The sequence below is a fragment of the Notolabrus celidotus genome, chromosome 18 (genome assembly GCF_009762535.1).
Source record: "Notolabrus celidotus isolate fNotCel1 chromosome 18, fNotCel1.pri, whole genome shotgun sequence".
In the NCBI taxonomy this organism is placed as follows: Eukaryota; Metazoa; Chordata; class Actinopteri; order Labriformes; family Labridae; genus Notolabrus; species Notolabrus celidotus.
The window spans coordinates 7,378,321-7,393,928 of NC_048289.1; the positions used below are offsets into that span (position 1 = coordinate 7,378,321).

At 41.9% G+C, this 15,608-nt stretch overlaps 1 protein-coding gene across 1 annotated transcript in view; it reads right to left on the bottom strand.

Annotated features, from left to right (window-relative positions):
* Nucleotides 1-372: 372 nt before the first annotated feature.
* The window catches only part of myo15b (myosin XVB), a 46,612-nt gene continuing 31,376 nt past the window's right edge, over nt 373-15,608 (bottom strand). The window contains exons 40-68 of the mRNA XM_034708619.1: nt 15,124-15,227; nt 14,798-15,040; nt 14,181-14,259; nt 13,451-13,579; nt 13,174-13,336; nt 12,272-12,362; nt 11,824-12,118; nt 11,573-11,685; nt 9,863-9,922; nt 9,690-9,765; nt 9,187-9,305; nt 8,799-8,914; nt 8,458-8,599; nt 8,220-8,331; nt 7,007-7,316; nt 6,852-6,909; nt 6,668-6,740; nt 6,507-6,583; nt 6,326-6,402; nt 4,817-4,947; nt 4,612-4,706; nt 4,420-4,497; nt 4,225-4,321; nt 3,816-3,964; nt 3,573-3,703; nt 2,440-2,573; nt 2,213-2,346; nt 1,390-1,530; nt 373-1,021 (exon numbers count right to left, since the gene is read on the bottom strand). Coding sequence (XP_034564510.1) covers nt 935-1,021; nt 1,390-1,530; nt 2,213-2,346; nt 2,440-2,573; nt 3,573-3,703; nt 3,816-3,964; nt 4,225-4,321; nt 4,420-4,497; nt 4,612-4,706; nt 4,817-4,947; nt 6,326-6,402; nt 6,507-6,583; nt 6,668-6,740; nt 6,852-6,909; nt 7,007-7,316; nt 8,220-8,331; nt 8,458-8,599; nt 8,799-8,914; nt 9,187-9,305; nt 9,690-9,765; nt 9,863-9,922; nt 11,573-11,685; nt 11,824-12,118; nt 12,272-12,362; nt 13,174-13,336; nt 13,451-13,579; nt 14,181-14,259; nt 14,798-15,040; nt 15,124-15,227 — 3,614 coding nt within the window. The 3' untranslated portion in view covers nt 373-934. The remainder of the gene's footprint in view (nt 1,022-1,389; nt 1,531-2,212; nt 2,347-2,439; nt 2,574-3,572; nt 3,704-3,815; nt 3,965-4,224; nt 4,322-4,419; nt 4,498-4,611; nt 4,707-4,816; nt 4,948-6,325; nt 6,403-6,506; nt 6,584-6,667; nt 6,741-6,851; nt 6,910-7,006; nt 7,317-8,219; nt 8,332-8,457; nt 8,600-8,798; nt 8,915-9,186; nt 9,306-9,689; nt 9,766-9,862; nt 9,923-11,572; nt 11,686-11,823; nt 12,119-12,271; nt 12,363-13,173; nt 13,337-13,450; nt 13,580-14,180; nt 14,260-14,797; nt 15,041-15,123; nt 15,228-15,608) is intronic.

Genomic DNA, 15,608 nt, shown 5'->3' on the forward strand with positions numbered 1-15,608 from the left:
AGCTTGATTTGAACTTTGGCAACAACATATACTGTGTATCAAATGGACAGTCCTAGTGTTGTCAACCATTGGTTTCTGAAGCAAGGTTTTGAAGGCAAGCGATGGTGATCACCATATTGGAAAAGCCAACTAATGGACACAGCCTTTTTTTAAATCTTTGAATGAACACCCTTTTTGATTGACTTTGTAGCTTCCCATCATTGTCCAGTTTGGTTTCTTCATCCTGCCAAAATGTTGGATGAGTAACCACAAAAATCTGCCTCCTCATCATGTTACAAACGCCTGTAAGCAGTTTACAGGTGAGACTTAAAAAAACCTCCAGTGTCAAAATATCCAAAACTTCTCGAAGAGTCAAAGAAAAGAGGACAGATCATTGTTTAAAAACATTCATTTCAAAGGAGTGCTGAGTGTCAGGCTATTGTGGATTCAAGCTGAACCCTGGACCACATCAGGGGACACAATCCCAAAGATTAGACCAGATCCAGTTTAGGACAGAGATTCACATAAACCTTTATAATGTGCTTCAAACAGAAACCATCGTCTGTGAAGATAACTCACACCAATGGAGAATTAACATGAGATCAGATTAATCAGCATGTTTCTTTAATGCTTATAAATTATGCACGTATATTACATGACATCATTAAAATATTCCTATATAATAATTATTCACAAAGTTTAAAATTATTGAAATCATAAAGGAACATTTTTAAAACACTGATTCATTCGTACAACACCCGGTGAATCACTCCTCTCCTCTGCGTCCTCTTCATTCTGTAATCACTGGCATAAGCATGTTTGTGTGCATATTCATGTTTCTCATCAGCCCATTTTATCAATGACACAAAGTTACACAGAAGAAAAGATAAATTAAGAGAAGCAGTATACATGAAGGCAGTGAGGAGCCGGAGATCAACCACTCGTCTGTGTGCTGTTACAGCCGGTTTGAGATGGAGCTGCTGACTGACTGCCGGGTCAGTTCCTCCAATATCACAGCGAGGATGTGGCAGAACTCTTTAGCCTGCAGGACACAGAGGAGGACAATCAGAGAGATGAATATTAAGCGATACTAAGAGGCGGTTATTTTAAGCCTCTGTAATTTATTCCACTACAACAGACATGGTCCAGTCAAACTAGACAGCCATACATGAGTATGATGGTGCATTTTATCAAAGTCTACTGGGCTCTGCAAAGTGTTTGCCTCCAAACAGCTTACATGATGACCTAAAAGGTGAGCCAATCGCCTGTGGGCTAAAAACCTATTTGAGTAATTTCTTTGTCATTTAATGTATTTTTAAGACGAAAAAGAAAAAATTGATTAAAATCATAAATTAGAGATTTTAGTTAGAGGCCATATCGCCCAGCTCTACTTCATGTGTGAGGCTTTACCTGATTGAGATGAAGGGTGATTTTTTTGGGATGGACAGGGCTGCCATAATGAATATCCACAGCCGGGGCTTTGCCTTTTTTCTTTTGGCGGATGGTTTTCATGGACTGGAGCTCTTCCAGAGGAACGTGAAACACTTGCTCCTGAAGAACAAAAAGAAAGAGAAGAAAAAAATTGGGATCCTGATCATTTTAGATCAATACATTAATCTTTTGATCAACGTTTTTTGACAATGCATCTGAATCTTAAGTTAGTAGCCGGGTAATAACCAGGATTATGCATGGTTAGCAGGTTGTTATGGGGAATAGAATCCCAACAGGGTGAGACGTGAATAACGCTGTGGAAAATAACGATATCCAGAATGTTACTTATTTCGCAAAAAATACAACAACAATCGAAACACGTCGTAAGAGTCCACACACATTCACGTCTACCAACAAAGTATCAAATAAAACAAAACAAAGCAAAAAAGGAAGATTGAGGCAGATGTAGACCAACAACTCCTGTATTTGATCAAATTAGTCATTCAATTAATGGAGTTCAACAACTCATTCTGGTTTCAAGAAAAGCATCTTGACTCTAAGTGAAAAGCTTTATCTTTATATGGATCCTCTCCACATAACATCTCTGCTGTTGTTGAAACACGTAATTATCTCACAAATGAACATAAAATAAAATAGTATAATTATGTTTTATCTAAAAGTGCAGATATATTACCATTTAAACCAATTTAAAGTTACAGCTGGTTTACAGTTCATTCAGAGACAGACAGTGGGATTGAAGTAGTGATACAGAAGGTTTGAATCTAATGACTGCAGAACATACCTGTGTTTTAGGGTTAAGAAACAGCACCCCCTGCTGGCTGATACTGACAATGCATGGAGATGGACAGCTACGCTGGCTGACCTTCTTGGCCACGAAAACATTGGAGCCGAACATCGGGAGTGTGGTCAGAATCTCTGAAAGAAACAGAGATAAGATGAATGAGAGTGAGAGGAGAGGAGAGGAGAGGAGAGGAGAGGAGAGGAGAGGAGAGGAGAGGCAGTACCCACCAATGAATTGCATTTTGGCATCCTGAGGGGGGAAGGAGTGCATGGCAGCTATCTGTCCCTGACAGAAGGAGAGGATCTCCTCCACCTGACTCTCCAGCCCGTTCTGTTTCGGCAGGTACTCCTTCATCTCCCCCCTTATAGAGAGAAAAAAACACACAAAGTTTAATCCACACAAACTCACAGTTAGTTTTGTCTGTTGTTCCACTTGGTGAGGATTTCCTCACATGTCTGAGTTGAGAGGTTTTAAGGTAACCTATCAGAGGCAAAATCAAACACTTATACCACCCTAATTTTATAAGAGTTGAGTGCTGATAACAAGCTGGGTGGTCCCTCTCTTCTTCAGAGCGGAGGACAAAAGAATGATTTTGATTCATCAGACCACGAAACAGTTTTCCACTTCCCCTCAGTCCATTTTAAAACAGGCTCAGTTCCAGAGAAGTCTCCAGTGTTTGTGGATCATGTTTATATATGGTTTCCTCTTTGCATAGTACAGTTCTAACCTGCATTTGGGAATGCAGTAATGGACTGTGTTCACAGATGATGGTTTTTGGAAGTGATTTTTGAACCCATGCAGTGATTTCCACTGCAGAGTCATGTCTGTTTCTGAAGATCTTGTCCATCCATTGGTTTTGGTTCTCTCCCTTTTGTACAGAGATGTCTCCAGACTCTCTGAAACTTGTAATGACATTATGTACTGTAGATGATGAAATCAACTCATTCTTTGTTATTTTACTCTGAGGAACATTATTCTGAAACTGTTGAACTATTTGCTCACACAGTCTCTCACAGAGTGATGAACCTCTTCCCATCTTTCCCTCTGAGAGACTCAGCCTCTATGGGGTGTCCTTTTTATACCCAGTCATGTTTTAATAATTCTTGATCATCAACCTCATTAGTCTGGAGATGTTCCTGCAGGTGCTTTAATTTAGCATTACACAACTTTCGACCTGTTTTGTTCTCCCTGTCCCATCAGTTAGAAACATGTTGCTGGCATCAAGTTTGAAATAAGCTTATATTTTTCATAAAACAAAGACATCCTCCAGTTTCAATATTTGATATGTTTTCTTTGCCCATCTTCCTTTTTTTAATGGATCAGTTTTGTTTCACTTTGTCTCTCAGCGTGTTTGACTCACAGTGAAGGAGGGTCAGTCAGTCCTAGAGCCACATGCTGCAGCGCCGACAGCTCTGCTACCTGCTGAGCCGAGGAGGAACCCCCTGCAGCTGGAGGAAGCATCAGCCGCCCACTCAGGTAGTCACCCAGGAGCTACACACACACACACACACAAACATACACACACATAAACAGTTAAGCTAAAGCTGGACCTGTGGGTGAAATTGTGTTCCCGATCCTCTTCTCTGTGAACTGGTTTTGTCACCTGCTGGTAGTGGAACTCCACATACAGGTCGCTGTTAAAGTTCAGAGGGTTTCTCCACATCAGTCTTTTCAGGGAAAGGGAGATGGAGTTGTCGTCCAGCACGAAGTCGGACAGATACTCTTCAGGATGGAGGGGACGCGTCAACCCATCTGACAGGAGAGAGGAGGAGCACGTATGAGGAGCAAAATCAGACTCTTCATGTGTCATGTGCTCAAGAGCAGAGCTGGGTGCACGTCTGTTACTTTTTAAATGGACTTTAATGTAGATGTTATTTGAAAAACGATTATTGAAATCTTTAACTCCTGTTAAATTTGGCCTCTTTTTCCAGAGATCCAGCCGGCCTCATATCTGAATATTAATGTGTGAGTCTACCCCTGCTCTCTGTATCAGTCAGAAACATTTGGTTTACCTTGCAGTCTTTTGACCATGATGGAGAACTCTTTGATTTCTGCCTGATAAGCGATTCCCATCTCCTTACAGAGCTCTGTCACCACTTCTGCTGAAATCTAGAAAAGATAACAAAAATAAACCACACAGATTTGAGTGATCAAATGAAGGAGTGCTGTATTTTGTTCAGAGATTAGCAGGCACAAATTAATCTTACAGTAAAGCTGCGTATCTTGACGGGGAAGCTGACTCCTCCCGGCAGCTCGATGGGAATACGACGAGACGTTTTTCCAGCCTGCAGAAAGTGGGGACACATTCAGAGTCAGTTCAGACGTGTATGCTGATAATTATGGAAAATTACTCCTTACACAGCGTGCTTTTATTAGTTCAGGTGTGTGGGTTAACTTGCCATAATGGCCGCCATCTCTACACTCGAGGGGACGTTGCGGCGACCGCCACAACTGAGAGACAGCTGAAGGTTATCGAGACACACGCCTGCCAGCTCTGAGGACAAACATGAGGTCACAGTCTTACAGGTTGGTGTTCAAAGATGGTGTAATGTTAATAATTTAACAATCGATCATTCATTTTTGAATCGTCTTGTGTGTCTTTACCTTGGTACGGGTGATCATAGTCCTGAGTGATGTCTTGCAGGTGCTGTGTGACAAACGGCAGCAGAGTACCAGAGCAGGGGAAGAACCCGGTCACCAGGTTGAGGAGTCGCCAGCCCAGAGTGCAGGTCGATCTGTGAGGAGAGACACACAGAAATCAGTAAGTTCCAACTCTTTGTTTTTTAATGGCTAAATAGTTCAAGCAGTCACAATCAAGAAACCTACAGAAGACCTACACCTGCATGTTAGTTATAGAGTCCAAACACTACACAAGAATGTAACTTGACATTCACCCCAAGGTGACGATGTATCAATCAGGCTTATGTTAACATGATTACCTGAGAAATAACTGAGTCGTCTGCTAAAGAGCCGCTGAAGTCACAGAGATTAACATTTTTCTTGATGTGTGAACTAGATATCAACTTGTGTGCACAAGATATTGACCTGCATGCTTTATATTAATATCTTGTGGAAACAAGTTATCATCATGAGTGCACAAGTTTTTATCTTATGGAAACAAATGTATTATCTTGTACACACAAGAAGATTATCTTGTGGTGACCAAGGTATTACCTTGTGCACAGAAGACAATAACTTGAGCCCCAAAGATTATTTTATAATGTCCATACAGTATTATTTTGTTGAAACCAGTTATTAATTGTGTGCCTAAGATTAGATCTTATTAGATTAGATAATTATCACATGAGCAAAATATTATTATGTGAACATAATAATGACTTGTTCCTACCTGATTATTACATTGTGCTCACAAGTTTTAATCTTGTGGGAACAAGTCATCATCTTGACTACACAAGATTTCATTCTACGGGCACCAGATACTTTTTTCACTTTGTATTATCTTCTTATTAAAATGTTATCATTTCATGTGCACAAGATCATTTCTTGTTCATACCTGATAATCATGTTGTGTGCACAAGTTAATATCTAAGGGGAAAATGATACTGAATTTTTATAAGTATATTTTGGGAACAAGATATGATCAAGTGTGTACACGTTTAGATTTTGGGAACAAGTTAACTTTCTCATGTGCAAAATGTAAATATATTTTGGAATAAGTAATCAAGACTTGATCTTGTCTTGTGTGCACAACATAATTATTTTGCACACACAAGATCACATTTTTTCAATTCTGATCTATACCTGGACGACTGCTCCAAACAAAAGAGTGAAGTGTTTCTTCTTTCCCTGATTTATACACTACACCTTCCTTTGATACTGGCAAAATTCAGCTAGGATCATCTTTACAAAAACATGACATGTCATTCTGTTTCATACATTGAAAGCTGATCAATTTAAGTTCCAGAGCGGATTTATTTAGTGCCAAACCACAGCTCAATATTTGGACTTTTGCTTCTGCTGTCTGCTTGGACCTCCATTATTGTTGCCTCAGCCTCTCTTATTCAATTCTCTGACTGATTTCCTGATATTTGCTGTATTTTGTCACATTTGTCCATGTTTAAAATGTTGTGAAAAACCCTGACACACACTCACTTGGTGGGGTTGTTGGTGGTTTGCTTGATGACCTGACAGTAGATCTCATCTCTCAGCTGCTCCTTCTCTTTCCCCAGCTGAACAGAACAGAGACACTTTGCTTTAAATCACATAAACACTGAAGATAAACAGAAACTCAGATATTCAGTCTGTTAGAGACACCGTCTGTTAGAGTGCTGACCAGTAAGATGTGGTTCAGAGAGTCTTTCTCTGTGTTTTTCTTCGTCAGAGGCATGTCACCCATAAACTGCATCAGGTCTGAAGGGACAGATAAACATTAGGATGATGGAGTGATGCAGTAACAGAGGTCTCAGTGTGTTTGTGTAGTTTAGTCTCACTCACTGGTGAAGCATTGTATGGAATGATAAGTCATCTCAGAATCATTGTAGAGGATCAGGGAGTCCTGGATGGGCTTCTGGATTATAAACACAGCGAGTTAGTTTGTGTATTGTTTTCAGGAAGCTTCAATCACATCAGCACATCTTCAAACAGTCTGGTGTACAGGTGTGTTGATGTACAGTCTTACATCTGTGTACTGAACAGCCTCTGAAAAGTCCCTCCTGTTGTCTGACAGAATGCTCAATCTGATATAAACACACAATGGAGACACAAAGTGAGGCAATGATCTTCAGGGACTAAACTCAATGATCAAAATAAACATTTAAAACTCAGCCTTCATACCTGAAGTACTTCAAGGCAAACTCAGCCATGGTTGAAAGATCCTCCTCCAGCTCATGGATGGAGCCACTGAGTGATCCCTGGATTGATGCCTCTCTGACGGGCTGCTCCGGTTCAGCACTGCCTGTCTGTCTTAAGACTGGACCTGGAGTCGGACGGTTGTCTGAAGTGACCGGTCTGGTGCCCCTCATGCTTTTCCTCCTGTTGTCTCTTTGGATCAGGTGCAGACAGTGGTAGTCCGGGGCTGCAGACGGCTGAGTGAGTTCCTCTGAGAAAAGACCAGAGCGTCCTCCCAAAGTTCCAAAACGCCAGCCTGGAGGAACACAAGTATCACCTTGTTTTGTCACAGGGGAAAACTTTGGCTTGTGTCTTTCATCACAGCAAGTTGACTGTTTATAATTTCACATAAGTGTACCCTGTGAGCGTTTATCCGATAGTCGGGCGTCTACAAAATATATAGACGTTATAAATGGGTCAAAAGTAACTTCCTGCAGGTGAAGTATTAACTGCATCTGTCCACAGAGGCCTGAAACAAATCAGTGTAAATCAACCATCTCATGATCCAGGGGTCTTCCTGTCTTTATAGTCAGTGATGCACAGTCTTGAGACTGCTCTTTGCTATGTCTCTGGACGTGCTTGTTAACATTACACGGCCCTCAAAGAGCAGCATTAATCATATTTGTATGAAAAATAAAATCTGTTAAAAGTACGTTTCTGCACAGACAGGATTTTAACTACATCAGCTTTGGATAATCATAGTAATTTAAGAAGAAACTGTAAAATAAGTATTTTTTTTTTTTTAATGTATTGTTTTTGAAAATTGAAATTTGAGTTTTTTATTTTATATTTATTTTTGTATTCAGTCAATTTGATAATGTCCTGTAGTGCTTATATTACACCGTAAAAAACAATTGTAAGGCCTAGCGGTCTAGGCGCCCCACATACGGAGGCTATAGTCCTCGTCGCAGAGGTCACCGGTTCAACTCCCGGCCGCAACCATTTGCTGCATGTCTTCCCCCACTCTCTGCTCCCCACAATTCCTGTCTCTCTACCACTGTCCTATCAATAAAGGCAAAAAAATGCCCCAAAAATAAAACTTTAAAGAAAACAATTGTGAAAAAAATGGTCAGAGTTCACAGGGTTAAACAATGAACAGACACTTCTACAAATAGACGTGATCAAAAATGTGCATCTAGCATCTGGGTATGAGCTCTACCTGTCTGCAGTCCTTGCATCGGTTGCAGTTTGATGATGTCACCCCTGTTAAGGCTGAGCAGACTTCTGTCATCAGTCATGAAACTCTTCAGAGCGACCACATGTCCCGAGTCCTGGAGAGCAGAGAGAAGGATTCACATGAGTAAAAGATGCTCCTGATCATCAAAGAAAAGATGATTGTAACATTGTAACATTTTAACATTGTAACATTGTAACATGATCAAAGAGCCAGGCTGTACCCTGATGAGTTCCTGGAGGAAGAACCGGATCATGGCGGTGATCTGAGGAGCTCTGGGCGACTGCAGGACCAAGTTTTCACTCTTCAGCTCCAGCAGCACTCTGTCTGCACCCTGCAGGTCCACCGACAGCACCTCTGCAAAACTGAGTTCATGCACACCTGAGTTAATATTTTGTTCATGAAACGTGAGCTGGAACTGCAAATAAACTGCAAATCATGCAAAGCTACTCTACAGCTGTCTCAGACTGACAGAATAAAAGGTGAAGATGAGGATGACGGCTCTCCTTTAAACTGATAAATGAAGTGGTTTGTGCTGCTGGTGTGTAGAGGCTGCATGTTTACCTGTAGCTCTTGAGCTGATGGAGGTGTTTGGGGTTGATGCCCGAAGCTCTGACCACCTTCAGGAGACGGATGCTTCGATGAGACAGGCCTAACAACTGAGCGTCTCCACTATTCAACTGCAACACATGATTACACGGAGGAGATGGTTGTTAGTAAATGGAAAAGGTCTGAAAGTGTACCCCTGAAAAAAAACTGTAAGCTCATGAGAAGACTGTGAAACCATGTCACTGAATATCCAGCAGAAAAAAGGTGCTGTTGTTCAACCTGCACATCATGCTTCAAGTCAAATCAGACATGACAGTTACATCGTTAAAATAATCTGAGGTCACATGTCCCTCCAAAATAGTCCAACACCCTCCTCAACGTCCCCTCTCTCTGTCCCGCTCACCTTCACAGGGAACAGGCGTGAGAAGTAGTTCTCCCAGTTGTCCCGAGCAGCCATGACGATCCTCTTCTTCATGTTGTCATTCTCGATGGTGCTGATCGTTGTTCCCACATTGAAGTTCGCTGCAGACGGAGGCAGTCAGACAACATTTAGAAAACTAACAGGACCACATCCGCATGTCCAAAACTCATAACATGTGAAATGTTTCTCTGCAAGCTTAAATAACAGAGTCTAACCAGACTGTGCCCATGTTTTATTGCTTTCTCAAACAAGTTATTTTCAAAGTCTACATGCACAAAGCATGTTTATCATTGCTGACTTGACTGCAGAGCTCTGCACGAGTAAAACAGGCGCCATTGGGGCTCCGAGGTGAAAGCCACTAAACAAAACCAAGCAGCTGTGTGTGACAAGTTGGGTGTGAAGACAGGCATTACATATCACAGAGGGTGGAGAGTTTATGTTGAGGGTTACATTCTATACATCAACAATAAATCATCAGAACTCACCCAGCAGGTCCTTCATCTTCCTCCTCTCCTCTCTGCTGATCCTCAGACAGCTGTCAGAGTATGTGTCCCTCATAATCTAAAACACATTACACACGTTTGATTCTGATGCACAGTGGTTACTGCAATCTAAGTATACTCTAGATGAACATGGTGACATGTGTATGTAAACCTACCTGTTCACATAACAGATTGAGGACGTAGGGCCGGTTGAACATCTCTTTGGGGTAAAACACCTAAAAGGACAAATAAATAATACTCATGGTTAGTAAAGGGACGTGATACAAGAAAATCTGTAGAGTAAAGGTGTTAGTGAAGATCATCATGCTCTTGTTTTAGTCTAAACTTGTCTATGCTTTGTTCTGCGTGAGGGTTCACTGAAAGATGCTAATTCAATATTTCTTATTCTTTAAATTTTGATGTACAACTGAGCATTAGGGCCACCATATAGACATTTTTTTAAGATTTTGAGATTTAAGTCTTTGTATTACAAGAATCAAGTCATAATTTTAGGCTATGGTTAGCCTTTATGCTTCTTTGAAGGTACAGATCAGAAGAGCAGCCTGCAGCCGCCCACACTTAAATGAGGAGTGTGGAGCGTCCTGGGAAGTTAAACATGAAATATAAATATCATGAAATTAATGCATATTTTTAGCACATCAGCACCACAATGTCATAAGTATCAGGACTCTCCAGACCCAACTTGGTCGAGGCAGATGGATGTCTAACATGAGTCTGGTTTTGCTGGAGGTTTCTGCCTGTTAAAGGAAGTTTTTGCCTCGCTGTAACTAGCTAAATACTGCAAGGTGCAATGCTCATAGTGGATTAAGGTGGGGTCAGACTGAGTCTTATCCTGTATTGGTGTTGGGTCTCTGTTCTTAATTTGACATAGAGTACGGTCTAGACCTGCTCTGTTTGTAAAAGCCTCTTGAGATAACATTTGTTGTGAATTGGCGCTATACAAATAAAGGTTGATTGATTGACTCTGAATAGATTGTGCAACAAACTGAGTCTGTTATAAAGACAGGCAAGCTATCATTCTCAGCTGTTGAGCTTAACTTCACAGGATGGTCTACGTCCCTTGCTTTAGAGCAGGTGGCTGGCAGATCTTTTGATATTCATCCTATATGAAATTTCAGTCTTCATATAGATGAACCAGAGCCATGTCTTAATTCTTGTAACATCACAACTTTATTTCCAAAGAACAACAACTTTATTCTTGAAATCTTAATATGTTTTCTTCAGCCCCCCCAAAAAAAGTCTAACTCCATGAAGGAGTACAAAGAGAAAAACCTGCAGGCTGAACAAACTTAAATCCAGAAACATGATGATGTGTCTGTCACACTGCAACCCCAGGATTTATACATAGCAATCTGAGAAACCATTGGCCATCAACAAGGATATATGCCCCTGGGAATGAAAGCCAAAATCAGGCATTTTCAGCAGTTAGCCATAAATAACTTCTGTTGCATTGTTTACAGTCCAACCAGGAACTTGAGAAGCAACTGTGAGTTCAGATCAAAAGCCCTGCTGATACCTTATTGGTCGATACTACTCAGCTTACAAACCTGTTACTAACAGTAACCAGGACACTTCCCACCCAAGTCTGGTCCCACATGTTCAAATTCTGCATCTCTATGTAGAATCTGGGCTTAAAGATTAGCCTAGCATTAACAATGAAGGTTAGCCTTATTGTCATACTTTCCTTTTCAATATCAACCTTTCAAATCATTTTCAAAATGCAGAAAAGGAAGCAAAACCTCTTCCTTTGATATACTCATCTGGAAGTTAAACTGGAAACTTACGTTGTTCATAAAATGAATAGTTAAATTTTTTCCTTCATGCTTATCCCTAACACTTTTCTGTAGTGTGTGCATGTGTCTTACTTCTTTTCGCAGGAACAGTTTCCCTGGCATGTTGGAGTAAGACAAGTGGGCACCAGGAGAGAAACGGTGGAGCTTTGAGCGAACGCCGTCCTCATCTGGTACCACTTCTGTGTCTAAAAAAAAATCACAGATAAAGGTCACTGACTTTGGAAAAACACTGGTTTAACACATTTTAGTAGCTAAATTAAGTCAGTTTTAAATGTTGCAGTAGAAATTCTTAATGTCTAGAGAACATGATGCATGACACCCACAGAGAGACGGGGCAGGCATGAGCGGAGGGTCCGGGATGTTCTGGAGGAATGGAGCAGGCTGTGGAGGAGGAGAAGGAGGTGGTGACGGGGAGTCAGAGGGAGAAGGTGGATGTTCCTGGGAGTTCTTGATAATGAACAGGTCCTGCAGGTAGCGCTGTTTCTCCCTCATGCTGTTGGAGATGACACGGGGACCACTGTCAGAGCGAGGAGGGGACTGAGGGGAGGGCGTCCTGGGCAGAGGAGGAGGCCGTTCCCTCTTCGGTTGTAAGACAGGTGGAGGAGGCGTCCAATGTTTCTACAGAGGGGAGAAGTGGAAATTTGAGCGAGGTATAATCTTCAAAGAGACTCTAAATATGAGTCAGAGTGAGAAACTTTACGAAGGCAGAGAGAAGTGATGAAATTCTCAATATATTAGTATTTATAATCAGAGTTTATAGAGTCTCCTGACCTTCTGTTGTGACACCGGGGCTTTGTTTCTGAGTTTGGCCAGAGCTTCTTCTTTGGGGTCACTTTTCTTTACAAAATGTCGAACAGGTTGTCTGTGAACGGAATCAAAACAGAAAAATCTCAGACATTAAAAACGATGTATTTGTGGTGAATAGAACCAGTTTGAGACTAATTTTCAAAACTAAAAGATTTGTAATGTTGAATTATAGTCAAAGATATAATTCTGCCACGGTAGCATCTTTCACATTCACGCCTCAAATCTTCAGTTTGATGGAAAGATTAGAGGACAGATGGATGGATTTTTTGGATGGATGTATTGATGTATGGATGGATGTATGGATGAATCTTGAGTTGATATTGGTCTAAATAGATCCTGCAGAGTATTTCATCAAATGGATATGGATGAATGAATGAATGGATGGATGGATGGACATATGGATGAACGGATGTATCGATGGATAGATGGATGGATGCATGGAGCAGTGTTGAGGATATGGATGGATGGATGGATGGATGGATGGATGGATGGATGGATGGATGGATGGATGGATGGATGGATGGATGGTGGGATGGATGAATGGATGGATGGATGGATGGATGGATGGATGGATGGATGGATGGATGGATGGATGGATGGATGGATAGATGGATGGATGTATGGATGGATGTATGGATGTATGGATGGATGTATGGATGTTTGTATGTATGGATGTATAGATGGATGTATAGATGGATGGATGGATGGATGGATGGATGGATGGATGGATGGATGGATGGATGGATGGATGTTTGTATTTATGGATGTATAGATGGATGTATAGATGGATGGATGGATGATATTGAACCAGACAGATCCCACAGAGTATTATATCAAATAAAACAGCATCATTGAGGTGAACTCACCTGACAGGCTCATAGGGTTTGGGTTCAGGCTGGGGTCGGCTGTTGTACATTTTGATGATGTCCCGGATGCTGGAGGTGGGCTCCTGCTGAGGGTCAGTCTGAGGGACTGGTGCTGGTTTTGGGTTGTCCCTCTCTCTGGCAGGAGGGGAGCGAGGACGCGTCCCTGTGGGAGATGATAGACAGAAAATTTACCCCTGAGCTCTTTATTTAGTTTTTCATTTGTATTCTGACAAAAAATGAAATAATGGACTTAACAACATTATCTCTAACTACTCACCCCTAGGCTTTGGTGCAGTAGGTGGAGGTGAGGACTTAGGTGATGGTGGGGAGCGGTGCTGCTGTCTGGGTGGGCTGTAGCGAGCTGGACGAGACTTTTGAGGTTTGGGTTCACTGTGGGGCGGAAAGCCTGGAGGACACAAGAGGAGAGACGTTTCAAGAACGAGGAACATCCATGACAGGAAAAATATTGACATTGCTGTAACATTTTGAGCACAAAACGCAATTCTAATACTTTTCTTTCATGTAAAAGTTGGCTGCGTCCTATATAATGGTGCAACCAGTGCATACCAGAATAAAATGCAAAGAGAGGTGTTTATTACGTGTGTCATTATTTTATCCAGAAGATGGTGCTATGACCCAGCTAATGCTTTGTTACAGACAGACACTGATGTGAACACCAGTGTAGCTGTGATAATCTTAACCAAACCCTCAGAGGGTTGAAAAATAAATATTTTGAACCATTCTTTGTGAATTTCAACCGTCACATATAATGGGGTGCGCACTTCAACGTAGGGTGCCACCGGGGGTGGCCAATCAGTTCTTTATGGGGGGCCACCAACAACCGCCTAATGACCTTTTAGCATCCTTTCTGGTACTTCACTGTGGGCCCTGATGCAGGACTCCCATGAAGAAACTGCCCTTTAAGAGTGCTCACTTAAGAAGATTGTAAATAATGAATGTTGGATAAAGTTAAAGGCCCTTATGACCTTCGTTTGAGCTTTACTCACCTTTCTTCTGGAAGTAGTCCCTCTTGTCTCTGAAAGACTGCCGGTCACCTTGATCTGAAGAATCCTCTGATCTCTCTGGCTGTTAAAGAAACAGACAAATGTTAACAAACCTCACCTGAAAACAAGCGTGGGTCCAGAGCCTGATGAAGTTGAACTGTCTGCACCAGTGCATGTCAGCAAGCCTACCTGAAGTCACGCAGCAGGTCCTATCAGGTTTGATAAGCTGGGCTAGCTGAGCAACAGCTATATGCTGAGATTTACTGACACATGTACAGACAAATCAGTACTGAACTCCAACTCATAGACTGACATATTAATCAGGGTTGATTTATACATATTTCTTAGGACTCAGGACACAGACCTTGCAAATGTGACAGTCCCGGTCAATGTATGGTCACCTTAGGAAGCAAGAGGTTAGCAAGATACATCTGAGCTTTATGCTAACTGGGACATAAACGGGATGCGTTTTAAGCAGAAATATATGTTTACATAAGCTGAGGAGATTTTAAAAACAAAAACACACAACTTTTAAAGCGTCTCTTTGTAAAACCAAATCCTGATCAGACTTTTTTGAGGTTGCTGTTGTAACAACTTGTAATTCACAAAACAAAAAATACCTCCGGCCTTGGCTGCCTGTAGCTGGTTGTACGTTGAGGTGCAGGAGCAGGCGCTCTGGACTGAGCAGGTTTGGGTGACGGAGATCGAGGGGACGGTGAGCGATGCCTGGACCGTCGCTCTGATTGACGTCTCTGCACCCTGTCCTCCTCCTGCTTCCTGTCCTGGTCCTTCTTCTGCTTCCTCTGCTGCTCCTGGGTCTGCTGCTGGGACAGAGTCATGGCCTGCATGGTCATCTGCTGGGCCTGGAAAGAAACAAACCCGAGTAGTAAAGAGTCAGATGAGGAGCAGGAGAAGAAGTAGGGGGAGATAGAGAGGTGACCCTCACCATGAAGAGGGCCTGCTGGTTGATGAGGGCCTGTTGTGTGGCAGCCATCTGCATGGGGTCAGCAACAGGAGCGGCAGCCACTGGAGCCTGAGGCATCATCATGGCTGTGAATATAGACATTAGACGTTCATTAATGAGAAAGGAAAGTGTCATTTAAAGCCAAAGTAAACCTATATCATATTTCAAAGAGTGAATAACAGATGTTCAGCCAGCCAGTTCTGCAAAAAAGAGGAACGAGGAGCTTTTTGATAAACGTTCAGTGTGTTAAAAAGGGAATATTTAGTGATATCTAGTGCTCAGATTCTAGATTCATACACTCCCTTTCTCACCCCTCCAATCGGTGAAGCAACTGAGCCTTCGTGGACAAGATGCTGCGGTGATGCATGATAAGTCTGATCCTCCTTTTGTCAAGTTTTTACCTTCAAAACGTCTATCAGTACAAATTATGTTACACACAACAACCACTCTCTTCTTCCTCTTCCAGT